A 27,766-nucleotide genomic window follows, 5' to 3' on the forward strand; every position below is an offset into this window, starting at 1 on the left:
AGTGATACAGAAAACAAGCTCTTTACTTTGAAAAGTAAAAATCATATAGGATCATATACCTGGAGCTTCAGGTATCACAGTGTAATTAACATATGCTATAATAAGTCATTTAAATAAAGAAAAAAAAATCCACTGTGTTTTTCTTTTACATAGTCCCAGTCAATATATGGACCTTAAATTTTCTGAGGAGACTTTCATTCATCCATTACCACACTCCTGATCTCTATTCACCTCTAGTGTTTTCAAAAAACATGAAGTCCTAGGTAAAAACAAAATAAAGAAATGAGTTTTCAGCAAGAAAACAGATCAGTTCTTGGATGAATAAATGCTAAGGGATCTGATGGAACAGAATAACCATACCTGCTAAACAAGAAAAACCTGTAATAGTAGATCTGGGGAAAACTGATAGCTTCAGCTTTCCATTTTAATGGCAGTTAAATCCTGTATTTCTATTCCCTTACTGATACCTGCATGAATTTAATTAATCCTCTGGTAATTTCTCTAAATTTCACTTTCTTCACACCCCCTTAGAATGTTTCTCTTTCAGTCTTTCTTCCTCAACTTTTTGAACTCCCTCTCTAGCAATATAACTTGTGTTGTGACCGGAGTTCCACGTACAATTTTTAGATTGTTTCAGGACAATGACAGCCATCTTAGAGTTAGACTAACATCTTAGAGTTTTTTGGCCCAGTTTCATGATTTCTTTTCCCAACTTGTCCACTGTGTTCCCCAGCTTGTCTTACTTACTCCATCAGTTTCTAGCCAGACCCTCTCCCCTACTGACTTCTGTCCAGTCCTATGAATTCTACCTCTCTCCCATCTATCATTATCCTGTATCCCTTTACCAAAAAATAATGGAATCCTTATCACCATTCACTTGCACTATTGCACTATTACAATTTTACCTCTCTTCAATCCATTTCTCCCACAGTCACCAGGACATAACTATTTTATTTATGCCTATCTGAAACTAATGAGTTAACTGAACAATTTTCAGTATTTTCCCAAGGTCTACAAGACGTTGCCCAACCTACCCCATAGGCATTTCCTAATAACCTCACCACTACCCCCAACCCCATTTTTCATCTATCCCAACACCCTAGACTACTCTCTCTCTTCTCTATACACATCATATCTTTGGTTGTGGTATATAAACCTTTGGTTAAATAGTTCCCTAAGGCTAAAGTTAATATTTTCTTTTCCTGCGAAATAAACATTTATTGAAAACACAATTTTTAAATAGAACTGTGGTTCTATTTAAAACTTTATATGGAAAATACTGACCCTACACCAAATTAGATAGAATAGCATAATAAAGTCCCCGTGACCACTCACCCAGCTTTAATAGTTATTAACATGAACTGTCTTGGTTCATCAATTACTCCATCCCCCATATCCACCTGCCCTCACACCTATTATTTAAAAGTAAATCTGTGATTCCATATCATTTTATACTGAAGTACTTCAGTACGTAGCCCATAAAGAATACGGACTGTTTTTATTTTTGTACAACCACAATAGCAACATCATATCTCTAAAAAAACCTTAATAATTCATTAATATCATCAAATAGCCAATGTCCAAATTTCCCAGAATGCCTTATGTCTTTTTATATTGATTTCTTCAAATCAGTATCCAAACATGTTCTGCAAACTACATTAAGCTGATGTCTATTTTTATTTTTATCCTTTTATTTCACTGATATTTATTTGTTGAAATAACTGGATCCCTTTTCTGTATTATTCTCTCGCTTTTTAGTTTTTTTTTTTTCCTGATTGCATCTGCATGTCAGTGTTTAAAATATTAATCTAGTGGCTCCAAACCGTGCTTGCATATTGGAATCACATGACAGCTGGACACAGCTTAAAGACTTGGATCCACCTCCAGAGGCTTTGGTTTACTAGATCTGGGTACAGTCTTGGCATGGGGAGTGTGAAAGCTGCTGTGCAGCTAAGGCTGAAAACCACTGCTCTGTTCCAGGAGTCCTTGACATTGGCTGTGTATAGAATCATCGGGGGAACTACACAAACTTTTAATTCTGAGATTCTTAGTTTAACTGGGGTATGGCCAGATACAGTTTTTAAAAAAAAAATCTCCCTAGCTGTTTTAATATGAAGATAAGTTCAAAATCATTGCTCTATCCTATATATTTCCTACCAATTGGCAGTACCACATAAGGCTCGTTTGAATGTAGACTGTTACTACAGTTTATATTCCTGTATTAGATGATTTAATTTAATAACGCATTAGGAAATCTCGTTTCCCTGAGACTTATTCCACTTAAACACATCGGAAGGTTCAAACTCTTCTCCAAAGCACTACTTAGATTTTTTTTTAATTGCTGAAACCAGAGCCTCTCATTAATACATGAGATCCTTTTGTTACCATGTGAAACTGCATGGAACCTCCCAAGAGAAGCTAGTCACCTGTAAACCCAGAGTAGCAGGAGAAAATAGAATTTTAGAGGTAAGATTAAATGGGACTCCCTGAATAAACCTACACATTTAAGGTCATTTAGAAATGTAAAAATTACTGAATTATTTCTGAATGCTACTAGAGAAACCATCTATAATCCAGATTAGCAAGAACAGACTTACAATGAGGAAACAGGCACCAAGCATGACAGCTTTCATTTTCACATCAAGGTCTAAGGGGAACTGGATGCCAAAGTTATCGACGTCTGTAAATAACTCTCTCACAAGGCCAGTCCACTGTTTGGAAATCTTGCCAACCACATATTTATCATCAAGAGATTTAATCTAGATTGAGAAAAAAGACAGTCAAAGAAATCTGGAAAACTATTAATAAAACTACTTTTATAGTGGGAATAAAATGAAACAAATATTCTATTAAAATCATATGTCATTCATAACTATGAACATTATAATAATATATTAGATTCATATAGATACCTAAATCTATTTGCAGATGCATTTAAAAAACTTTCTTTGCTACAGAGAACTAATAAATTAAAGTAGTTTTATTGACATTTAACATTTTCTATGCTACATTAAGATAGACAGTAATAAATTAGTTGAACTGATCCAAAATATAATTTAAGCAGGAAAAGACACAACTATAAGATATTGCTTTGATGAAATTTCTAGAAGCCATCAAGTGGGTAGGAAATGAAAATCACATCTGAGTTCTGCTAAGACAAGCACAAAGAGTTTACAAAGGCTGAGTGAGGTGATGGGAGGCCCCATTGTCACACACTGTCAGTAGGAAAACGTGAAATGCCAGGAGCCTGGAAAAGAGGACTGGCAGTTCTGAGTGAAGGAAAGTAACCAGTAAGTGGGATGCCCCAGGTCAAAGGTTGGGGTCAGAGTGGACAACAGGAGAGGGTGGGTGACAACAAACGAGGAAGCACGTATGAAAGAAAAAATCTCCAAAGTAAATTTCTTCTAATTTTACAGTTCTGCCTGTGGAAAGCCAAAGGCCATGATAAAGAGTTGAACAGCTTATAGCCAGACAGATGCACCTCACCAAATGGGCACATACGGGCTGAAAGTAGCCCCCATTCACCAAAGTATGTTCAGGCAGGGTTGTGTGAACCCAGGAAGAGGAGCGTCCTTTTCAAATGTGCACAAGGTACCACATGTACTAGGAACAACTTTATGTTGGCAGTAACATAAATATGGGGAAACTAAAAACTGCTGACTCATTTTATTTGAGTGTGAGTAGTTAAGTTCTTTAAAAACCTGAATGAAACTTCTAATATGAACACTGTGATAGCATGGATTACTCTTCATCAAATATTCATTTCAATCCCCTCCCACTGTTAGCCCAGTATCCTTCCCTGCACATTGAAATTAGGCTTGGCCATGTGCCTTGTTTGACTGACAGAGTGTTAGTGGATGTGACATGAGCAGAGACCTTAAACAGGGCAGAGTGGTTTGGCCTTGGTCTTGCTCTCCAGGGATCAGCCACCAGAAAAGCATGATCCAGGCAGTTGCTGTTGCTACAGCTCCAGACTGAACATACCCGGAGCAGACCTGAGCCCAACTGGCAGCCAAAATCAGAGCTGTCTGGCTAAGCCTCAGTATATTCCCTAGACACAGTTAACATGCAGACCCATAAACATGAGAATAAATTCCTGTTTTCTTAAGCTACTGACCTTTAGGGTTATTTATAATGCCAGTACTGTGGCAATATAGACTAATACAAATTCCCTATTGCACACCTTAGTGTTTTATCTGCTAACAGCTGTCATCTAAGCATTTGAAGCTATTAATGAAACTTTCCATTTTATTTTTTAATTCACTTTTAATTTTTCAAAAAATTTTAAATGAAATATACAAAAGATAATTTATCAGCCAGTATAATCCTACCACTAGACTTAACCACATATTAACTTTTCCCCTTTTTGATTCTGATAGCAAGAAATTTAAAAATTCACCCAAACTTTATATAAGAAGTAGAATATATCTTTTTTTATTGGAAAGGAACAAAAAAGTGAATAAGGAACTACAACTGAAAACTCAATAGGACTAGAAAATTTTTAGCTAAATTCTAGGAAATATTTTAAAAACAGAAAACCTATATGTAATATATATATATATTATATATGTATATTACATATATATAATAAACTAATTTTAACTTCTGGAAATAATAAACTGGTATTATATTACTATTAAACTTATAAACCTATACATTTAATACAAATAATTGATAAAGGTATTCTAAAAGGAAATCTATAGGTTCCTATCTCAATACGTATATAAATGCAAAAAACCCAAATAGAACATTAACACATAGAACCAAGTATTAAAAAAATACTATAACAAAGTATAAAATATGATTCAAAGCATATGAGTGTATCCATAGGTACTAAAAAGGTATTTATTTATTTACCTACTAATTAAGCATATTTATAACATTTAGTATATGCATGGTATATAAAAGCTTTATAAATTTTAGGTAATTTCTTCCTCATAACATCTCTCTAGGCTATATACTATTATTATACACAAGTTTCATACGAAAAAACTACAGCTAAGAGAGGTATGTAATTTGTCCAAGTTCACAAAGATAAGAAGTCATGGGGATGGATTTCAAACCCAGGCATTCTTCTCCAGAATCTCTATTCATGACCATTATGATGCTCTGCTTTTTAGAAATTTAAGTATCAACTCAATAAAAATCTAGGTCAGGGCCAGCAAACAAAGGTCAGTGAGCCAAATCTAGCCTGCCCCAACTTAGTAAGAAGTTTTATTAGGACACAGTCACACCCAGTATTTATGTATTGTCTATGAACACATTCACGCTAAAATGGCAGACTTGAATATTTGTAACAATGACCATATGATCCAGAAGTCTAAAATGTTTTCTATCTTTTCTTTTTTTTTTTTTTTTTTTAAAAGCCTGGTGATTCCTGCTCTAGGTAAAACAGGAATAGACAAATACTGTGAAAAATAGACAATATCTTTCTAAATTATTAAACATTTGCTGCTATTTCAATTGAATTATCAACTTGGTAGGTATGTACAAAATTGGCAGTATTTTTCAGTTGTGCTGTAAGAAGTAGGCTGGAAAAGAAAATACGCTAATTGGAAAATTAGAATAGCTTGAATGATTTCATTTGCTATGTGATTTTATACCTAGATAAATCAAGTAAATATATATAGCAAAAATGCCTTCTAAATATAATACTAGAATCTAGTCACAAGACTGAATAAAAGGTAAACACTTAATAAAAGGTGAAATATTTCTCAATATTGACAATGAGTACCTAAAAATATAAATATTGCTGATCAATATGATAATGCCTATGAATTACTTAGGAAAAATTCAACAAAAGATAGTGATTCTATATGAAGAAATCTATATGATCTTATGAAGAATAAAAAATTAGATATAAATGAATTAACATATATAACACTTCTGGGATGAGACAAGTTTAGCATCATAAATATGTTAAGTTTTAAAAAAAATCATGAACACATTTAATACAATACCAATTGGTATTGTATTCTAACTTCTGAAAAATGTAATGAAATAATCTTAATGTTCACAGGAAAGGAAACATCTGACAGTATCAAGAAAATATGATAAAAATAATTAGTGACTATTTGGCTATGACTAGATATAGGATATATCATTAAGTCACCATAATTGAATCATAAGGTGCTGCTGTAAGAACAGATAGTGATATCAGTGCAACAGAGGTAAGAATCTAGAAATAGATCCCATTACTTGTGGGAATTTAATGTACAGCATTTCAATTTAGCAAGAAATGAATGGTTTACTTAATAAATTGTGATCACACAGTTGTCTAGCCAACTGATCAAAGTACAAAAAGGTTAGATTTGTGGAAAGTATTTGAAAATCAGAGAACAGAGTTACAGAAACAGAGTAAAGTCTTCAACACACAAATTACATTTATAAACTGACAAGAAAAAAGTAAACAACCCAATAGAAAATACAGGCAATGGATATTAAAGGACAATTGAAAGAGCAAATACAAGTAGCCGGTAAACAGAGAAAAATGCTCATAATCCCTAACAGTCAGGGAATCACATATTAGAGATAACCTTCCCTACTCCTATTTGCTGATTTTAGATTTCCTATTTTAGTTTGCAGTTTTTCTGAGCTGAGTCTGGGTGTTATTTCTTTTTCTTACCAGAACTCCTTGCAATTTCTGAATCTGAGGATCCTTGGCACCAAGTCTGCAAGATTCTTACCCATGTATCTCTTTGAACATTATCTCAAAACATCCTCTGTCCTCTCTTTTTCTGTAATTCCTCTTTGGCATACACAACAGTAGTTTATTCTAGCTTCCATGTCCCTTCAAATTTGTCTTCTTCCCACCTCCTCTTTATTTTCCTCACATGGGATTATCCAGTTCACTAATTCTGCCCTCACCTGTATCTAATTTGTAGCTCATCCTTTCAAATGAGGTTTTATCGGTGACTATTCCTCATTTTTGGAGGTCCTACTTGACTTGTTTTCATCCTCTTGTCCTCTATAACTTGTTTCATCTTTCCCTTATATCCTTTTTTACCCCCCCTTAGGCTCTTTAGTGTCTGTTTAGGTATTTCTTAGATGATTGATTGCAGACTGTTCTATTACATGCAGTTTGTTTCTGATGGATTAGTTTCTGGAGCAGTATGTAATTTTTGAGTCTACTTATGTGAAGACAGGCTTATTCTGTAGGAGTAGAGGGTGCCCTTGGTGATCAATCTCCTTCCAGTATGCTTTTGCATTCAATTCTCCCATCTGTATCACCACTCAACATCAAGATCTATATTTTGAGATTCATGAACCATAATGGTGGTATGAATTCAATCTTCAAACTCATTGAGAGGACTGGATTGGGATATCAGTTTCATGTAGGCATATTTTTTTCCTCCTACTGCAAGAAGACAGATTCCCTTATATCTATGGCATACAAAGTCTACTTGCCCTTCTTCTACTCACCTTGCGATAATCTTCTCATGGCTTTAACTACCATTAAGTATGCTGAAAACTCTGGCATTTTCCCCTTACATGCCTAGAATCCACCATGACTCAGAAACAAATCATTAGCTTCCCACAAATCAACTGTTTCCTTTTCAAGATCCTTAATTTGGCCAATGGCATCATTATTCATTCAGGTTCTTAAACATCAGACATCAGACTAATGAGACATAAGACTCATCTGTAAATTTTCTTTCATTCTCCACTGGCATCCAATCTATGAAACGTTTCCACTCAGTACACTTAGGAAATGTTTCTGAGTTGTTTCTTCTTTTGGAATGGCTCTTGCTCCTTCATATTCAGGGTATTATCTCTTTTCTACTTCAGGTTTCCATGAAATTGACACCATAATGGGGTCCATGTTCCATAGTCGTCCCTCATACTGATAATTCCTGCTTTCAAAATTTCCATTATCTAGTCTACAGAAAGTGACTCAAAAGACTATTTTCTCAATTCCCTTAAAGGTGTTGCCTAGTTAGTACCATTCTAGATGCACAGGAGAGAAGTTAATTCATTGTACATAATGGATGCTTTAAGGCATCCTTTGGTATGCTGGATGATTTCTAACTTTCTTATCATTAAATATAAAAGTTTCACATTACAGTCTGACTTGCTTCGCCAGCATTTTCATTTATTTTATATAAATAAAATATGTACCAGCAAAACTTCCATTAATATTCCCTGAAAAAAACAATTACTTTTTCACTCCTCTGGATCTTTTATGGGAATGATAACCCCTACATAGGGAACTATTATTATAATCCATAATCTTGTAAAATCTTTAAACATACATAGTTTATATCTACCCCCTACACACACACACGCACACACATACTCTGCATCCTTTATAAGAGTCTTTATAAAGTCTCTATTACATCATAATGTGTTTTCTTAGAATTTCCTGTCTCCCTCATTAGACTCTGAAGCCATTGAGGAGTGATCATCTTTATATAAAAGAGGAATTGAAAATTATGACTACAGAAGCCAGGCAGATAATATAAAAGGATGAAGCTGGATAGTAGAAAACCTTGGGAAGTCAGGAGACTGTGGCAGAGTTCCTGCATCTTATTTCTCATAAGGGGGCAGCCCTGCTCAGCTTTAGATTTTTGTCCCTTCTATGAAAAGGATCCAGTTTAACAGATTTTATGCTTATAAAAGAGAATCATGATATTAAGATTAAGTCTTATAATCTGTTGAGTTTTAAGCATTTGCAACTAAATAATATGGGCTATAAGGTTGGGCCCCATTTGTTGAAAAATTGCTATGAAGAAATTCCTCCAGGTAATAAATACAAGGATAGATTGTGATTTCTGAGGAGTGAATTTAATACAAGGATAAAGGAGAGATCACAGAGAAGCATAAATGGGTAGTATACCTTACATTATTTTTGTTAAAATTCTCTTTGCATAATTGGGCGTTTTGTAGGAACTCAAATATGAAGAGGGCCTAGAGCACTGGAAGCCTGCTGTGGTTCAGACTAAGGAGGGACCATAGGCTTTGGGAATCAGACTTAGATGAGAAAGTTAACGTTCCATTTAAAATGGATAATATACATACAGGAACCAACATATTTAAATGTTAAATGGTTTGTTTATATTTATTTGACTACAAAGCTCTGTTTTTTTTTTCCATTTAGCATAGTCAACACTGATGTGTAATCAGACCAATAACCATCTCTCTGACCAAAGATAAGCATATGAGCACACTGAGTCCCTCTTGAGATACAAGGATGTACACATTTATTTAATATGTTTATAATGTCCTCCCAGTTTATATTATCCTTATATTAGGAAAGCAAGACCTATAAACATTATCACATCTCTTACCTCAAAATCAACATCTGCACAACAGCTGCAGACAATACATGGGCCAGTAATTTTCAGAACATCTTCTCTCCTCTCATTTTGAACTGTAAACTTTGGCAGGCATAGGTCCCAGGTCTGATTAACATAACCTATGGGTACACCAGGAGGAGCGTGGACTTCTATCTACAAAAGCAAAGGAATATAAAAATCATAATCACAACAATGTCTAATAAGAACTCTCATACTGAACACTTTCTAAGTGTCGGACACTGTTCTAAGGACCACATCCTTTATTCTTAATTTGTTTTTAATTCACACCACATCCCTACCAGGTTGGCACTATCATTCCTATTAATAGGAGAAATAACTGAGGAACAGATAGGTTAATTAACTTGTATCATATTCCCCAGCTGCAAAGTAGAAGAGATGAGACATAAACTTGGGGAGGCTGTGTGCACAGTCTACACTCTGAGCACTGCTCTACTGGCCTCATGTATTTCTAAATTTCCATACGAAAAATGTCTAAATTGCAAAGAGCTCTTTACCTAAGCTCCTTTAAAAACAGTAGTTTAGATGCATGGACAGAGCTCTGATCACTGGGGCAATTTTCAAATATGCGTGGCAGTGGTGCTGTGATGGAAAGAAATGGAGCCTGGAGTGTTGGTTCTGCTATATCGTTGGGCCACTTTGAGACCATCCCAGTATGCTTATCCTAAGGACCTCCCAGGACTGTTTATTAAGATCAATAATATAATATATGCTAATATGCTCTATAAATTGTAGAGAATATTCTGTCAAACGCTTAGTTTTTCCTCACTTATTCTTATGAATATTATTATATCTAAACTAAACGACATGGAAAACAAAACAATTCGGTATGAATAAGTTCAGTTTTCCTTTCAAAATAAGTACAGTATTAGACGTCAGATATCTATGTGCTTGTGTGTCTGTCCTGCCCTCACAGCTGCCCGTATGGATGGCTGAGTGACAGGCAGGGCTGGGTTCAGGCCCGTGGGATCTAGGCAGAGGCCAATGTTCTGTAAGCACACTACCTGGCGTCTCCCCTGAGATCTATGTTCTTCATCAGGCTGTCAAGTAACATGAAAGAGACAGCTGGACCTCATGGAGCTGAAGGTACTCACAACTAGCATATCCCTATTACAGGGACTCAAATATGTTACTTTTTCCCAATGGAGAACTGAAAAACACAGGACTTGAGATTTCTCAGGGGGCCTTCTCCTAGGTTTGCTCCTTGTAGGTTGGCTAAAATTGTGAGATGAACACATCTATCCTTTTCCTCATTCTCCTGTCCACTTGCCTCTGGGATGGCATTCGAGGGTATCTCCATGGTGCCCTCCTCTGGCTTTGGCCAGGCCCTCATGGTCATTTTGGGAGAAGGACTTGACCGAGGTGCCGTACCTTCTTAGCTCTCCCTGAAGATCGAGGAGTCTGTCTCTGAGATCTCTGATCTCACCCCCAGGAGGCGCCCTACTCAGGGACAGGGGGCTAACTGCTCATTCTTTTCCACCTGCCTTCCTTCCTGTACAGTTTACTCTCAGGTATAAATGAATAGCTTGTGGACCACTTTTCCTTTAGATCTCACTTTGATTATATAAATTCAACAAGAGGGTAAAATTCTTACAGAACTACTTTGCAAAGTACCCTGGTAATTGCTCACCAACCTCCTGCAGGCAGCAGGGGAAACAACAGCTGGTACACCTTAGTGGTCTCTCCAGAGTTATGACCTCTCGGCCCATGTTATCAAGAATCCTCATGGTAAAAGGCCTAGAAGGCCCACAGCAATTTCGGGTACAGCAATCAGTATCCTCTGCTGCAAAGTAAATCCTCTGTCCAAGGCTGTTCTTAATTTCATATTTGTTACTAGTTTCAAAACCTGTTAGGACTAAAAACATAAAAGAGGGAATCATTATGAGTAATTGTTAAAAGAATAAGGAATCTATCTTAAGATACTACAATATCTAATTATACCATTTTTAGATGATACTTCAAGTAACACAGGAGAAAGAAAAGGAAAGGTTTTTAGAGATGATCTAAACAGAGAAAGAAAGGCAAAGGTAATGGAGGAGAGGGTATTAAGGGACTGAGAAATTAAGAGTATCCATGTGAGGCATGGACAAGAAGACAACTCATATTCCTAATTCCATAGACCCATGTCAGAAAGGGAGACTCTGCTGTGAGGGCTGGTGCGAAGCTGCAGAGGGCCAGAGCTGTGCTAAGTGTATGCAGAACATGTCTCCTTGTTCATGTGTTCAAGTGTGAGGAGAATACAGGATGACTGCTCTGTTTATGCTCCTTATAAGATGACACTGAATAAATTGGCTTGAGATTTTGTTTTGTAAACCATAGCCATGGCTTATCATTCTGTGCTGTGTGAGGAAGGTATGACAGGGCTTACCCTCAATGCACACGTGTGAAGAGGGAGGGAGTGGAATGGAAGGTGAGATAGAACATCACCCTGGGCCCAGGGCACCCTTGTTGAGCTCAGCAGTGGTTGTTCAGAAGCGGGAGATGGGTACTAGACAAGGGGGAAAGGTGCTTGGCAACCAAGGCTGCAGCTCATAGGATGTCTAGACCACTGGCATCCTAAGTGAACCCTGTACCTTACAGGGGGCTGGTCTCTTCTTGGAGGAAACAGCCATGCTAAATGCTGACACTCATGTGGTATCTTACCAAAGGGCTTCCCATATGGAACTGTACTTTGGAAATCTCTCCTTGCTTAGAGCCAGGAAGGAGCAAGTGATGGTCTCACTTGTCCACAGCCCTCATTAACATGGGTCATAGGATGTCAGAAGCCACCAAATAATGAGCAATTAACAGAAACATAGGAGACAAAAACCACTCTCTAGTATTGGCGTGGATGGACTGTTGGTCAGATGGAGATGTTCTTCATAAATTTTATCACCATGACCTCCCTTAAGTGTCTCTGCTCTGATTCAGAGAGGTCCTCACTCTGCTTCTAAAGGAACCTCCCTTTACCTTAATGTCCACCAGTCAAATATTTCATGAGAGAAAAATTGAACTGATTCATGACATGGGATCTATTACCTAAGAGTTTTATTAAGTAGCTTAATCTCAAAATTCTTTTCCTTATCTGCAAAATGAAATCAGCGGTCTTACACAATATAAGTTTCCTTCTGGTTATTTAAAAATGAAAACAAATAAAACAAAAGAATTCTATAGCTATGTCTTTATTGTCTATTAAGGTTTGAATTGGGAAATGTATAATTGCCTGCCATAGTCTCAGATGCTAAAAATAAACCAAGTAATCTTCAATTTCTTTATACTACTCATAATGTTAAAATATAAAGTTTGAATTTGAGACAAAAAGAAAATAAGAAAATGAAAGACATCCCTTTTAAAAAACTGAATAATTCGTAACTACTAAATTTGAAGTTTACATTTCATGATTAATACATTTATATTTCCATATATATAAAACTTACAATCTAAAAGCTATAAATGGACTGCTATATAATGTATGGTGTCTGTTTTTTTTGGGGGGGTTATAATCTCAAAAGTAAATTCTCTAAATAAATCATTAAAAAATTGAGACTACAAATTATCATACAACAAAGAGCTTTCCCAATGAAAACACAGTATAAACAAACAAATAAAAATATATAAATATATATTATAAATATTTAACAATGTACATTACAAGTGATTTTAATGTAATAAACAACAATTGTGTGGTCTCACCAAATCTTTTACTATACTAGTACAATTCACATAATTTCTATCGGTGGAAAAGAACTTTGTAGAGATGTGAAGAAAGATTTCACAGATATATTCTAAAAATCCAGCAGAGTTTTCACTGAACTCTTTATAGCTATAAGGAAGACACTATAGTTAATGAATCCACCCAGGTTCTCTTTCCCCTGGCAGTAGCCCTGAAACATTCAGTGGCTTCTTAAGTTTATCGTGCCCTGAGGAGCGCTGACCTAAGGAAACATGTGTAGGAGTCAGGCCCCATTCACAGGAATAGGAGTGGTGTTCTAGGAGTTTCAGCCTATTTGCCTGCCAGACAGCACCCTCCTGTGCAGTGTCCCTGCACCCAAGATGATCATCCACAGCCCATGGAACAAAGGTTTTACAGGGTTTATCTGAGCTCCCAAGAGAAGCTGTGGGCCGTAAGGCAATTTTCCAACGCATCCAAATTGAACAAGTTCACTTGTTTTGGAAGTGTACTAAAGTAACTGAACTATTGCAGGCAGCTCTATGACAAATCTCACGGTCATCACAAACTGGGGAAAAAAGAGTTGAAGCAATAGAGGTCAGGCAAAGTGACAGAATCAGATTTCTAGAGAAAAGGGGCAACACAAGTAGATTTTGATTGGTTTCCTTCTGAGTTAGGGTCTGTATTATGAGGACAGATGTCTGGCATAATATTATTTTACCACTTGATTCCCAATTTCACGAAATGAACTGTGGATAATCATCATCATTTCATTATCATGAAGAAAGACATTTGTGATAACCAGGTTTACCCATCTACATCACCAAGTGTCATATTTGTGGTTTGTGATATGCCTTTATCTGCATAAATGTCCTCTCTTCGTAGAAATAAGATAAATACAATGTATACATACCTTCTAGAAGTTCGATTTGTTGATGAATCAATAGTTGATCTATCTATTATAGTAAAAAAAAATTAAGCTGTAAGCATATATCATATTATTAAACCATCGAATTTAACATTAGTGTTTTTATATTTTAAAATAATGCATATAATCAATTATCATTATTATCAATGTTTAATAGCTATTTATCCTACTTCTAGGTATAAAATTAAAGTTAATGCATTTTTAACTGAAGAAACATCTATTGAATATTTCACTATTAATGTGGACAAATTCAGGTCAAACAAAATTGACTTACATTGGAATCCCTATGAAAATTAGAAAAACATGTTCCTTCCAGAAAGGGCTTAGGAAATATTAAGACCTTTTTATCCCCTCAAAGAGCTTTTTTCCACAAATCTAAACATTTTTCTTCTTAAGAAGTGTATTTGATACCATCATTTGTAGTAGGTGATAACTTCCCCTACATATATTGTAATTTTAAAAAATCTACATAAGGTATTTCTTAGAGAATTTAGGAACTAACAAAATTCTTATATTATATGCTGCCCAAGTGCATTGTGGGAAATTAAATTAGTCCAGAGAGTGCAAGAGTGACAACTCATTTACTGAAAACTAACTTACCGGATTTCTAATGGCAAACAAACACTAATATCTCACATTGCTGAGATACGCCATCATGGAGTATGTTAAAATCCAGGAATATTTTTTTTCCTTTTGGTAGCATTAATAAAACTGGGTCTTCCAAGAACAAAAGCAACATAAAAGTGTAAATTTATTAATTATAATAAAAGGTGGGCCAAATTATACATAAATTATTAACTCCTTTTTTAGTACCACTTTTGAAAAATCAACACTAAACTGAGTTTGAGTTTCTTTCCAACTCCTAGGAAATTATTCAGTGTTGGGATTAAAAGGCACAGGATCCAGAACCAAGGTTCCAGAAGTAAAAAGCCATTCCCACTTCCTCTGCATTTTGATGCTGAGCAAATTATGTAACTTCACTAGGCCTCAGTTTGTCTTCTGTGAAACGATGATAATTATAGCAACTACACATCATAGAGTTTCTAAAGGATTAACTGAGTTAACACATGTATTCTGCTTAGGAACAAAGCCTAGAAAATAGTGCTTAATAAAGGCTTGTTATTGTCTATTATTGCAAATTATACTCAAGATCATAGAAAATACAATTTCCTAAGACATTTGCATTTTGCTTTAAAAGTAAATCTGACCTAGAAGAATTAATTTGTTAGTAACAACAAAAGAATAGTTTCACCATTTCAGACTTAAGTGAATTAGTCAATTGTTAATCTCATTAAGTAAACTGGAAGCACAGGTTTGTTTTTAGACTCTCTTATGTATTTGAAATACCTGACTTAAATATTCCAATCCAGGTGGACAGTTTGATGTAGGTGGTGGTGCTGGCATCCACGGTACCCCTGCAGGCCCACCTGACTGATAAGACATTGGCTGGTGTTGGACAGGAAAGCCGACTGGGCCACCACCTGAATAGCCAGCTGGTGAGACTGAATAGCCAGGCTGGGGAGCAGGGTAGCCAGGCTGGGGAGCAGGGTAGTCAGGCTGGGGAGCAGGGTAGCCAAGCTGGGGAGCAGGGTACCCAGTAGATCCTGGAGGTCCTGAAATATGAATATGTGAAATATTGTAACTGTAGAGAAAAATGCAAACTTAAACTTAGGATTATCCTAGTTATCTGCGAACTACAATTTACACTCAGAAATTCTGTTTCTGAGAAGCTTAAGGTTTGTATTTTTATCTTTCAGTGATTTTTCAATGAAATACCTGTGGCTTCACATCCACTTCTATTTGGAGTGTTTTAGACTATGAATAGAGTTGGCCCACAATCTTAAACGTTTCACTCAAAACTCAGATGAAAATATGCTTGAAATCTAAGAAAGTGAAAGAAAATCAAGAGTGACCTTGAGTCATGTACATAAAAATTTTGGAACGCCTTCCTGGAAAAGAGAGATGCCACTGAGTAGAAAGCCCAAAATAAAGGCTGTAAGCCGGCATTTTTAGGACCAAACCACTCTGTAAAAAATTATAATTCTAGAATCCTAACAAATGACATTTCCTATGTAAATAGAATTGACAGTAGTTTTTTCCCCTCAAGGCACATTTGGCAAGGCCTGGAGACACCAGTGTGATTACATGATTAACTAGAATCAGAGACAAGTGCTTTGAAGGGAGGCACCGGGGCTTTATGACTATGTTTGGATGGGGAGAGAGAAAGGGAGGGAGTTGGGACAGCCTCCCTGAGGACCACATTCAGCTGAGATCTAATGGATACAAAGGAGCTGAGCAGACCAGTGCCAGAGAAGGAACATTTCAGAAAGAAGTCCTGGGATAGTAACAAACAAAAGACCTTTAAAAAAAAATCTGAAAAAAGGCCAGTTTCCCAGAACAGAAGAGAGACAGACTTAAGAAACAGTTAAGGAGAAGGCAGAGGAGCCCCTTGGGTATGGTGGACCAAACTAAGCATTTTGATCTTTATCCTGAAAGCAAGAGGAAGCCAATGACCTATCCACTGACTACTATCTGTGATATATGTTATTATACAGGCATGTACTTTTAAACGTCATTCGCTACAGTGCAAAGATCAAACCACAGGCAAACCTGTGAGAGTGAGGAGATGTGAATTAATTTGTTATACTATTATCATTATTAAATCCTCACAAAATTCTTTGAGTGGATAATTGATTATTTTCCAAATCAGTGGATTAAACATATGGAATTACCTGAATTTGGGTAATATTTCAATTTACCAATTGATTTAACACATTATTAATGTATTAGTCAGCAAGTATGTCATTTATTAATTATAAAGCATTGTGCTAGGTGTTTTACACATACTCTTATTTAATCTCCAAACCACCTGAATTAGGAAGTATTATGCCCATTTTGTAGATAAGAACCAAGGTTTGGAGGTACAGCAAGTTGCTTAAAACCACCACACAACTATTAAATGCAGAAGCGAGTACTTGAAGCCTGATCCAGCCTCTCTCTGCCTATTTTCTCACTTGCATAATGAGGATTAGTTAATAGCATTTACCCCAGAAGACTGAGAATTAAATGAGTTAATCCACATTAGGCATGTAAATTCTCAATTTTAATCCATCACTATTGTTAGCATTATTGTCATAAAAGACCTCTGCTATATTGGCCTTGGACTTGAGAAATGAAACTGAGCTATTTCCTCTTATATATCACCTGCTATTATTTAGCTATGGGTGGATTAAAACATACTCCAAGTGCCTTGGACGCACAGTATAGACTTGCTAACAATTCTCCAGACACCAACCATATAAAAATTTAGAGCAGTAGTTCTCAGCCCTGGCTACACATTAGGATAGCCTGGGACATTAACAAATTACCAATACCGGAGTCCCAGAACCAGAGCTTCTGCTTCAGTTTTCCTGGATGGTGCCCTGGTACTAGTGTTTTCAACAGTTTACAAGTAAATACTTAAGTATAGGCACCTTAGAGCCCTGGAATCTTTCTACTTCACATTCTTTTAAATGCAAACATCTGGATGAGATCCAGGCCCCACTGAGAGGTTTCTGGCTAGACAACTAAACAAGCCATTCAGCACTCAAGTACATTTGTTTGCTCTGAGTAGAATACAAAATGCATACAAACCAGATTCCTTTTGATCCTAAATCCCTAGGACAGTCCCTCAAGATGTGGGTAGCCTGCCTATTTGGAAATCTGGGTACACCATGAACTTTGCCATTTGGTAAAGTTACGGTAATGTTGATAACGGCATTTGTCTAAATGAAAATCTCTGAAGTCTTCTCTGCAGTGGTTCAAAAGAAATGACATATTCCCTGATATGTAGCAATATGACTCAGTTACTTTTCTTAGAAAGGCAAGGTGTGATTGAGCATGTATAGAAAAGCAAAGCTTTCACATTTTTGTATGTTACAAAATAAAAATGAGAATGATCCCAGGTGGCTACGTTTATACAGCTTCCAGCTTCCAGATTTAAGCAGTCAACTCTTTTGCATGACAATCACTGAATACAATTAACCCCAGATAATAAATGACTCAAAAACACCAGGAGATAAATCTCCTAAATGTGACTGCATGAGCATAATTTTCAAAACAAATGGAGAATCAATAAAATCTTTTATTAATATGTGTATTTTGGGATGTAATATATGTACAACCTTATATTTTATTTCCTAAATGTCAACTCACTACTGTTTTTATTAACACTACATCTTTACTATCCTGTATAAATAAAAAAATATTTTAATGATATTTATGATAATATGTAGTCAAAGGAAAAAATCAAGAACTATGCTGCCAATTTCATTATCTCACTTCAGTAAAAGACACTACTAAAATAAATACTGAGACAGACACACACACCCTTTGGGGAATATCAATAATTGATACATTTTTGGTTTTTTACTTTTGAGGCCAATGTTTTACCTGGATATGCTGCCGAAGGATATTCAGGGGGATACCCAGCTGGTAAATGTGTTCCTGGGTGAGGAGCATTCATTTGAGCATCTGCAAATCAAGGAGAGGTAAACATTCATCTGCTTAAACAATACATACTAGAAAGAAAAATGCACTGTCTTTAAGTAGTTTTCATTTATACGCTCTTGTGTGTATTGAAATAGATAAAGCGAATTCTTCACAACAAAAGTTGTGCCTGTTATCAGTTTGTCTCAAACAAATTCCCTTTGGAGAAAATAGGCAGCTAAGTTACTGGGGCTGAATTTCTAGTTTTCAAATATGCCTGATGAGCATACTCTCTTCCATACTTTGTTTTTGTTGGTATTAGAAAAAAGATTGTTTTAAAACTATGTATAGGTTGTGAAGAAAGAGATGAATGAAACTAGCTGGATGTGGGGTTGGTAATAGACTATAGGTGATTATAAAGATATCTATAATCACTGATACAAGACCTATGTTTTAAATATTTAAAACAATACACATAATTCAATATTTAAATATCCTTTTTATGCTTACTCTGGAACTAGCCCATTAAGTTTGGAAAGTCCCAATATTTAACTGATTTTGACTGATAAAAATCGTAACTGACCTAATTACACTAAATAAGCATATTAAGTTTTGTTAGCTGCTAATCAATGTGGTTTGAATAAGCTTAATATCAACACAAATGGTTCAATTTCCTAGTTTTCATATTTGTGTTTCTCCAGTCATTCCTTTAGCAACCACCCCAGCCAGAAAATATTTACTGAGCATCTCTGTCCTGAGTGGGCTCTATGGCAATGCTGGCTCTGCCGTGGAATCTGTGGTCCGGTGGACACGACACTTAACACCTTGTTCTCCTCTCTTTCCCATGGCTTATTAACTGTAAATTCAGAATTGTTTCTTTTTGAATCATGAGGACACGGCATCAGTACAGAACAAAATGTTGGCCAGACTTTCAATCTGACACATTTCTTGTGTTTTTCTCTACCCTGGGCCTTCAAAGACCACTCAACTCATGTGGGTTCAACAGGAAGGCTGAACTGTGCCCCAACCCCTTTTCTCCTCCATTCTACTGGCTTCGTAACAACTTGAGCAGAATGGAGTCCAGGGACACTGTTCATATGCAGGCAACAGAGAATCCTCCACTTCAGTCAGGGCTTTTCCTTGCACAGACAGACACTGCAGCATATCCCGAATTACTGCACATCTCTGCAGTATCACAAGTCTTCCATCCCAACCACTCCTTCTGATTCTTTGCTTCAGGTGAGTGGCCAAGCTCCTAGTTCTCCAGCTCTCAAGGCTCTGCCCACAGCCCCCCACTCCCAACCTGAATTGGAAATAACAGGATCAGACTCAATAGTTCTCAGGGAAAAACACTGCAAATCTGACTTAAAGACCCTTCCTTAAATGGTATGTCACATTTTGGCACCCCTTACCTGGCACCAATATTTGAACAATAGTAGATACCCACACATGTATCCACACATATGACAGATTCATGAAATTAGGAGCTCATAAGCTCTGGGATTTGGTATCAGAGCAATGATCATGATTTCAGAAATTCCAGGGTGACTTCATACAAAGAGAAAATAAGTGAATGGTCAAGGCGTCAAGTAGACCAAAGAGCATATGAATTTCAGATTAATTTCTGCATTTGTGAAGTGCACCTTAAAATAATTTATGATTATAGGACTTTCATATTGCTAACAAGTTATTTTATTATTTCTCTATTTATGCATATTTACATACATATATACATTGTTTCTATTTATGCACACACATACATACAAACACATACATTTATACAGACAGGAAGCTGGAGAGTTAAAAGGTAATTGTACCCATGGCCCAGCGAATTTTTGTTAGGTGATCTGAAACATCCCAAAGCTTATAGCAAAGAAAATAGCTTAATACTATACAAATTTACATTTAAAAAGCTTTGAGTTTTGTTAATAAAATTACATTAATATAGCAAACATTAAGAGAAGATCATGACACTTCATGAAGGAAAGTTGAGTTTTCTGGTCCTAAAGAGTACCTAATATATATAACAAGGCTGCAGTTGTGGTAAAGATAAATATTTCTTTGGCTATTTAAATGGAGATAAGTGGAGAATAGAAATTCTTCAGAAAACAGGATTTTGTTTTTCATATTTTCTCTGTATGTATTTTTTTCTCTTCAGAACCTTAGATTTTTTAAAAGATGAAGTCTTTAATTATGTTTTGTCAATACCCATCTTATTTAGAATAGTCTTGAGAAAAAGAGCCAGAACATAAATATCTGTATTTATTTAAACCTATTCACATGTGTATGTTATAAAATATATATTGGGGATGTATTTGAGGATTTTATTACAAGGTACTGTCATATTAAATTCACTGTCTGTTAATTAATATGATTTGAATAGTCTTCATGTATGTAAGATACACACTGAAAAAGGAAATGATCTGGATGAAATGGAATACAAATTATACAACATATTTCCCAATAAGCCTAAAATTCCTTAGGTTTATCTAAGACTTTTTTATATTTAAGTGAAAAATTAGTGGTAGTGGGTATTTGTGTACATCTTCTCTGCAGTCAAAATACTGGCCCAGAGTTAGGACTCTGGAGTATTAACAACACAAAGCAAATTATATTCTTTTGGAAACTGAATTTAAAGCATTAAGACAAATAACACATTAATAAAAGATGTAACATTTTAGGAGGAAAGTAAACACTTAAATTACTTACTTTGTTTGTTCATGCTTTAAGTAGTTCTGAAAAAGAAGATGTGATGTTAATACATTGTCTATAAATATATAGGTCAAATATGACTGTTGAAACAAGATACTGTGAAGCAATCTAAGTGTGAAGCTACACATAAGATACCCCTCTACTCATCCAGTCTTCCAGAATCTGGTCATTTAAACTTCTTGGTCTTAACTCCATTCCCCACTGAAATGTTTCTGAGTAGGATCTTACAAGCTGTTGGTCAGTCTAGGATGGTAGACCATGTCTAAAAACCTTGGGAGGAGGGGGTTCAATGAGGCTGAAAGCCAGAAAGAAACACTGTGAGCCTAAGCGCCGCCCCCACCCCCCTCCAAGTTACAAACTGGAGCCTTCCAACCTACACAACCTACAGGGAGCATGTGATCCAGCATGCAGCCTCAGTGCTGGGCTGCACGCACGGTCCAGCATGAGAAGGAGAAAGATCAGATATCAGGTCACACTACTGCAAATACCTCTGAAAATTCTAGATCCCGAGGGCATGTTCTGCCCAGCTTGAAAAGCAAGTTTGAGAAGGTCTGACCCCCTGTTTTGTGTATCAGTACATGCTTTGAACCTAAAAATACACTCAGGGGTTGAAGTAGTTGTAACACCACATAATCCAACTGAAACTTCGTGTTGCTTATTTCTACAGAAAAACAGTAATAAAAAACATTATACTCAATAATTCTGCCTTCCAGTGCCTTGATCCCATGTTAGTCTTTCCCACTACTATCCAGTCACTGCTTTTCCTATCTCTCCACTTTAAATCCCCACCCCATAAGCCTGTTAATTACAGTTACTGCATGATGCAAAAACTTGCTACTTGATTGTTTTATTTTGGACCCACAGGTTGATATGAATAGGCACTGCACTTCCCAGCCCCTCTCCAGTCTCTGCTGTCCCTGTACTAAACTCCTTCTACTGTGTTATTATAAATGGTAAAAAAAAAAAAAAAAAAAGTCAACTGAACCTTCCATATCTTTAACTAAAATCTGGTGTTCCCAAGAAGAAACCACATCCCACCTCTCCTTTTCTAAATTATTGATTTATCATTGCCTGTTTCAAGCATAAAATTTAACAACATAGTAAAACTCTCAAGAACATTCCAATTATAGTCACCTCTTAATTAAATAAACTCAAGGATGGGTTTTCTTGGCCCTGATAAATTTAAAAATATGTTTTTTTGACTTCCCGGGTTTTCTTAGAGCAGTAATAATCCCTGTTAGCATTAACTGGTCAGAAGCTAACTGCTATGGACCTCCTCAGACCAAAGGTACAAAAAGATTAAATTTTATGTTTTTCTGCAGTTATTCAAGAAGGTGAACAATAAGCTAATAAACACATGTAACAAGAGTATACTAAAAGTTTTCAAAGTCCATATTAGTGTTTTATGTTCAATTATATGAAGAACTACTAAAAAAGGAGACTAAATTCTTACATTATTAAAAAAGGAGATCAAATTCTTATATTACATGGCCTATTGGGCCATGATTACTTTTGTCAACACACATTTCTATGATCAAAGATTATATATTAAAATCCATACCCATTACTTTCAAATATTCTAAGAGTACCTTAAAAGATATACAAAAATTTAAAAACTAATCACTGTTGGAGTAGAAATGGATAGTCTCCCTTTATTAACACACTGAACTAAACAGCTCAAGTTTTTACTTAACCACTGTTTCTCATAGGATTACTCTATAATATGCTTTGTTTTTTTTAAAAAAAGTTTTATGGCTTTTAACCACCTTGGCAGTTTTAAGGGACTACTGTTTCATTATTGCGTTGCCTACAACATCAGAAAGGCACTCACTTCAGGGAAGAAACCTAAATAATACCTGGAGGTATTATTTTTAAATTAAACTTTCTTTTTTTTTTTTTTTTTGGTGAACAAATCATTGAATTGGAAAGAAAATTCCATAGTTTCTAGAGGGCACATCTGTATATCTGATATGGAAAAATTAGTTCTAATTTAAAATAAATTTCTTATTAGCATTTAGTTGTTTAAACATGGGAAATTCAAAAATAAAGAATGTGCTAGAAAGATAGGGAATTCATGCATTAGTGCTTTGCATTGTATTATGAACAGGTGGAGGCTCTTAAGCAGTGAAGTTCCTGAGTCCTTGCCAAATGAGTACCAACTACGAATATAAGAGTATTTACCTTTCATGAGGGCAGAGATAATTACCTCCTTGCACAAAAATCCAAGGAAGAGAAACTAAACACTCTTAAACAAGCTTATTTGTTCATATTTACCCTTTTCCTTCCTACTTGGTCTCATTATTTTGAGTCTTAAACTATAGATTTGTGAGCACAAGTATCTGTTGGCAAAACCACTGCAGAACAAAATCTGGGTGGTCCTCACTTTCCTGTAGGTTTTGAATTTTTCATAATTCATAATATCTCAGGCATGAAAGGTGGTGTCATATGCTCTGGTGCAAAATGTGAAGTGACAGTTGTACCTGTATGTGTGCCAGGTAGAATGAATAAAGCTCTTGTGGACAAAAGATACCCACCATGTGCATCCCTGTCCACTCTTCTTTACTGTCTTAAGGATCTTGTGGTTTTCTCAAACTTAATGGGTCTATTATGAGACAAATGCTACTCAGTTTTTTAAATGACTGCGCTGTGTCTTGGTTTAATTAATTAGTTAATTAACATAATAACTTTTAAATAGTACCTTCTCCTACACCTTTTAAGAAACAAATCCCAGAAAAACTTACAAGAGATAGAAAATCATATTTACCCTATCCTAAAGGAAAAAAGTTTCTAAGAAAGTCATATATTGTACCACTGGAATCATAATTATGTCAGGACAAATACAGAACTTTCAAATTGCAATCTGATTATTACACACTTCTTCCTAATCTGTTAAATGAGAACTTCTGAGGAAATTAAGGCATCACATATTACACCCATTTATCTGTTAATTTTATTCTACCAGATACCGTAAGATCCATTGTGTTCTGGGATATTTGATAATCATAAACCTCTAACACCAGGGAGAAGGAGGAACAGTGCAGGTGATATCCCGTTATGGCTCCACAGTTTATATTATAGGAAACCCTTTTGACCCATCTCTTGGGGGTCCTGAAATTTCTATCTTACTGCTTTCCGAAAGTATTTATGTAAAATCTGGAACCCACAGGTGAAGCACCTCAGATTTAGAGGATCCTAAAACTATTATGCCTATAAACTAGCTTTGAATTACTCATCCAAATTTTCTTCTTAATTGCCGCAAAACAAGCCAGTTAACATTTTTCCTATAGTTCCAAGATAGGGATACATGTTCTTAATTATTTTAGAAAAACGCTACTGCTCTAAAAACAGTCCCAGCATTCTATGCCTCTCACATCCTGTGAGTAATGAAAATTAGATCCTAGACTCCTGGGAGGGGAGGAATTAGACACAGGGGTGGAGTACCCAATATTGCTGAGATAAGTCACAAAGTAAATAATCTCCATGTTGTTCAGCTTATGTTTGCAGGTAAATTTTATGCATTTAAAAGAGGTTAACATCTAAGGACAAAAATATTTCATCTGTTGAACTGTGGTTTTGGTAAAAGACAAGCAGAGCAAAAACAGAGGGGCTCACGCACATAGGTGGCCAAGATGTTGGTGAGGATCGGAGTGCACCAGTACACCATACGTCCAGGACAGAGGGTGGACGTGGGGTGGCTGAGGCTGTTATCAATGCAAGGAAGCTGGTAACAGAGTCTTCCTATAAAGTTTCACTCCTGTGTTTTAGATTTAAGAAATCAAACAAATATGCTCAGAACCACACTGGGATAGCATTTACAGTAATCCTTGAAGAAAAACATAGATATACATCAACTGAGCCAGCTAAGAGAGAGGTGGTCAAGTGTTCTACAAACTAGCAAGTAAACCAAAGAGACCAAAGAAACATAAACTGATCTTTATGTCAGTTATCCTAGTTTTGTTGCTTTATTACTTCCAGAAAGTCCTGAGGCTGTAGGGAGGAAGCTTGGCTCATTCAGAGGAATGAAGATCTGGAGGTTACAGAGCAAAGAGGGAGAGATCATTAGACAGCAGGATGGAGAGGTGGACAGGGGACAGTTCTTATGGGTTTCCTGCATCTCTACCTGCTCTCTAGGCTCTCAAAGGCCAGGGCATGGCCTGTCTCGTCAGGACAAGATGTTTAACTGGTGCTTGTTGATTGAACAGTGTGTACAGTATTATTTCACTCCCTTCAGTCCGAAAGAACAGTTGTAACCTACTTTACAGATGTGAAGGATGATTATTCTGTGACCTAAACATTTTACATGCCACTTCTATCCAACTGCAGACACCCACTCACTCCCTTTTCATTTATTTTTCATTTCCTTGTGTTTGTTCAATATTCAAAGCCCTACAAATTGTCATATTCACCCAGGTGGTATTAAGATAAAGTCCCTTTTGCTAAGAACGTTCAGGGTAGAAAAAGGAGAACCTGAGTCTCCCGACACTCCACACTAAGCAATAAATGAGTGACACTTAAACTAATAAATGAGGAAGCTAAACCCAGGGAGATTAATGGTCACTTAATGTTATAAGCTCACTAACTAGCCAATATGAAAGATTGCTCAAATTGCTAAACTAGGAGAAACACTTCCTGTTCCTCAATCTGTGAGGTGGCTATGCCAGAATTTCCAGGAATAACTGTCTAAATAAAAGCACATGGGAACCAGACAGGGAGCTTGGAGAAGCAGGGACTTGGTCAAATACTAAAAATAATAAAGCTAACGTTTAGTGAGTATATTCTGCAGTGATAGACCCTGTCTGATAAAGTCAACACGTCATACTGTAACTCCTGTAACTTTCGATCGTTACACAATTTCAGAGATGATCAAGGAAGGAACATGTGGAAGGAACATGCTGCTCAGAGTCAGCAGTAGAGGCAGCTTCAAGTCAGGCAGGTGGACTCCTGAGCTAATGGTTTTATCCTCAATGATAAACCGCCTGTGTCTTCCCACTTCTGGCGTTTCGGGGCGTCTAGCATAGTTTTGGCTCCAGCCATAGTCCTCATTAATACTTACTGTTTAGGGACAGCTAGCAGGTTCTATTAATCGTCCCTTCTAATACCCTCAAGTGCTAGCCGACTCCCCTGAGCCCAGGTTCTGCCCATGACCCAGCGCTGTGAAAAGATGTACTAAGCGAAGTGCAGCCTACAAGGCGGTTTCAGGCAGGAAACACGCTGGCCTTGGATAGGTCCTGAGACTGGCCGGGGTACCTCTGGGCCAGCTGGGCCCCTCGCTGGATCCCTGCTGTGCTTCTGAGGTCGCTTCCGGAAGCCGCTGCGACCCAGCCCCTACCCTCTACCCCAAACCTGGGAGAAAATGCAACCCGCCGGCCCTCGCGCCCCTCCCTCCTACGTAGCCCCCAGCGCCCCCGGCCCGGGCTGGGAACCCGCGCAGGGCCGGCGCCCCGCCCACCTGTGGCTGCCGCCGCTCCAGCGCTCCCAGCCGTGAGACGAGTTTCCGGAACCCGGGCGCCGGCCGGTGCTCTCTTCCCTCCAGCCCTTGGCGTCCAAGCGAGCTTCTCCCGCAAGCCACCAGGAAGGAGGCTTCCCAGCGACCGCGGGGCCGAGGCCCGCGGCTTTTGGTTTCGTTTCCTAGATTTTAGGTGTCCACAAGGGCTTCCTGTCCCCCTCCCGCGCTGGCACTTCCGCGAAGCTGCTGGAGGGCCTGAGACCTGCAGGCGCGGACCCGCTGCCCCGCTCCCTCTTTGCCCCCGGAGAGACTCCAAAAACGTTGATTCTGGGGTTCAGGGCTACGAGGAAGTGAGACTTCGAAACCAGCTGGAACTGGGAACGTCACTAACACGGGAGTGGCCGCCTCCGGGGTGGACCCTGGGTGCCCGGCTCCGGAATTTTCCTTACTCTGGCCGTGACCTTCGTACCTTGGAATCCCGTTGCTTTCAAGCCAGGAAGCAGGGGGCGGTAACGAGTACAAATGAGGGCGAGTCAAGCTTTTTTTCCCTTAGAGTACCTTTTCTCCTTCGCGCTCTTGCTCGCTCGCTCTCTCTCACAGGTGATGTTAACACCTTTGAAGAGTCCAATCACCCAGATGTGTTTAGAATATTTATTCTTTCCGGCGCCCCTACAGGCAAACAGGCACAATTTAAAAAAAAAAAAAAGGTTGAACTCAAATGAAGGATTCATTGTCGTTATTTTTCTATTCAAGTTTCTATTTATCAAAGTAACACATGATCTTTCAAGCAATAAAGCTGAATATGGAGAAAAGAAGTGATAAGTATTTTTACACACCCCTTCCTCCGCTGCTTTTCTCCTTGTACTGTTAACAGACACTTGAAATTTATCAAGGGAAGAGGCAGGTGGGAGGAGAGGGGAAGGGAGTTGGAAGTAAGGGGAATAGAGATCAAAACTGAGAAAAGATGGAAAGAGGAGGAAGGAGACCATTTAGGTTAGAAACCCTTCTCATGGCTGTGACTTGGTCCAAACTACAATCTCTGCCTCTTTTTACACTTGTAAAATGAGGGTATTACAATTATCTACCTCGTAGAATTTTTATGAGGATTAAGGAAATTTAAATACACCAAAAATTTAGGGTTATGCTTGCTACAGAGTAAGCACTCAATAATTATTATATATACAAACATGTATATATGTACATAGGGTTTGTTTTTTGTTTGTTTGTTTTTTACATAAATAGGATTCTTT

At 37.1% G+C, this 27,766-nt stretch overlaps 1 protein-coding gene across 1 annotated transcript; it reads right to left on the minus strand.

Annotated features, from left to right (window-relative positions):
- Positions 1-5: 5 nt before the first annotated feature.
- Positions 6-27,075, minus strand: PLSCR1 (phospholipid scramblase 1). The gene is made up of 9 exons (XM_072958913.1): positions 26,520-27,075; positions 21,068-21,093; positions 18,323-18,403; positions 15,239-15,504; positions 13,877-13,919; positions 10,949-11,169; positions 9,288-9,449; positions 2,598-2,759; positions 6-259 (listed from the first exon to the last, which is right to left on the minus strand). Exons 2-9 carry the CDS (start codon positions 21,078-21,080, stop codon positions 224-226), a joined length of 984 nt encoding a protein of 327 aa, XP_072815014.1. The 5' UTR covers positions 21,081-21,093; positions 26,520-27,075; the 3' UTR covers positions 6-223.
- Between the last annotated feature and the right edge of the window lie 691 nt (positions 27,076-27,766).

Source organism: Vicugna pacos, chromosome 1 (assembly GCF_048564905.1).
Source record: "Vicugna pacos chromosome 1, VicPac4, whole genome shotgun sequence".
Classification (NCBI taxonomy): domain Eukaryota; kingdom Metazoa; phylum Chordata; class Mammalia; order Artiodactyla; family Camelidae; genus Vicugna; species Vicugna pacos.

Bases quoted from the DNA above. Each gene is read 5' to 3' on its own strand.
- PLSCR1 (XM_072958913.1), bottom strand. The intron at 11,170-13,876 runs GTATGTATACAT...TTATGTTTTTAG, and splicing joins ACAAATCGAACTTCTAGAAG to TCCTAACAGGTTTTGAAACT. The intron at 260-2,597 runs GTAAGTCTGTTC...GTTTTTACCTAG, and splicing joins TTGGTGCCTGTTTCCTCATT to GACTTCATGTTTTTTGAAAA.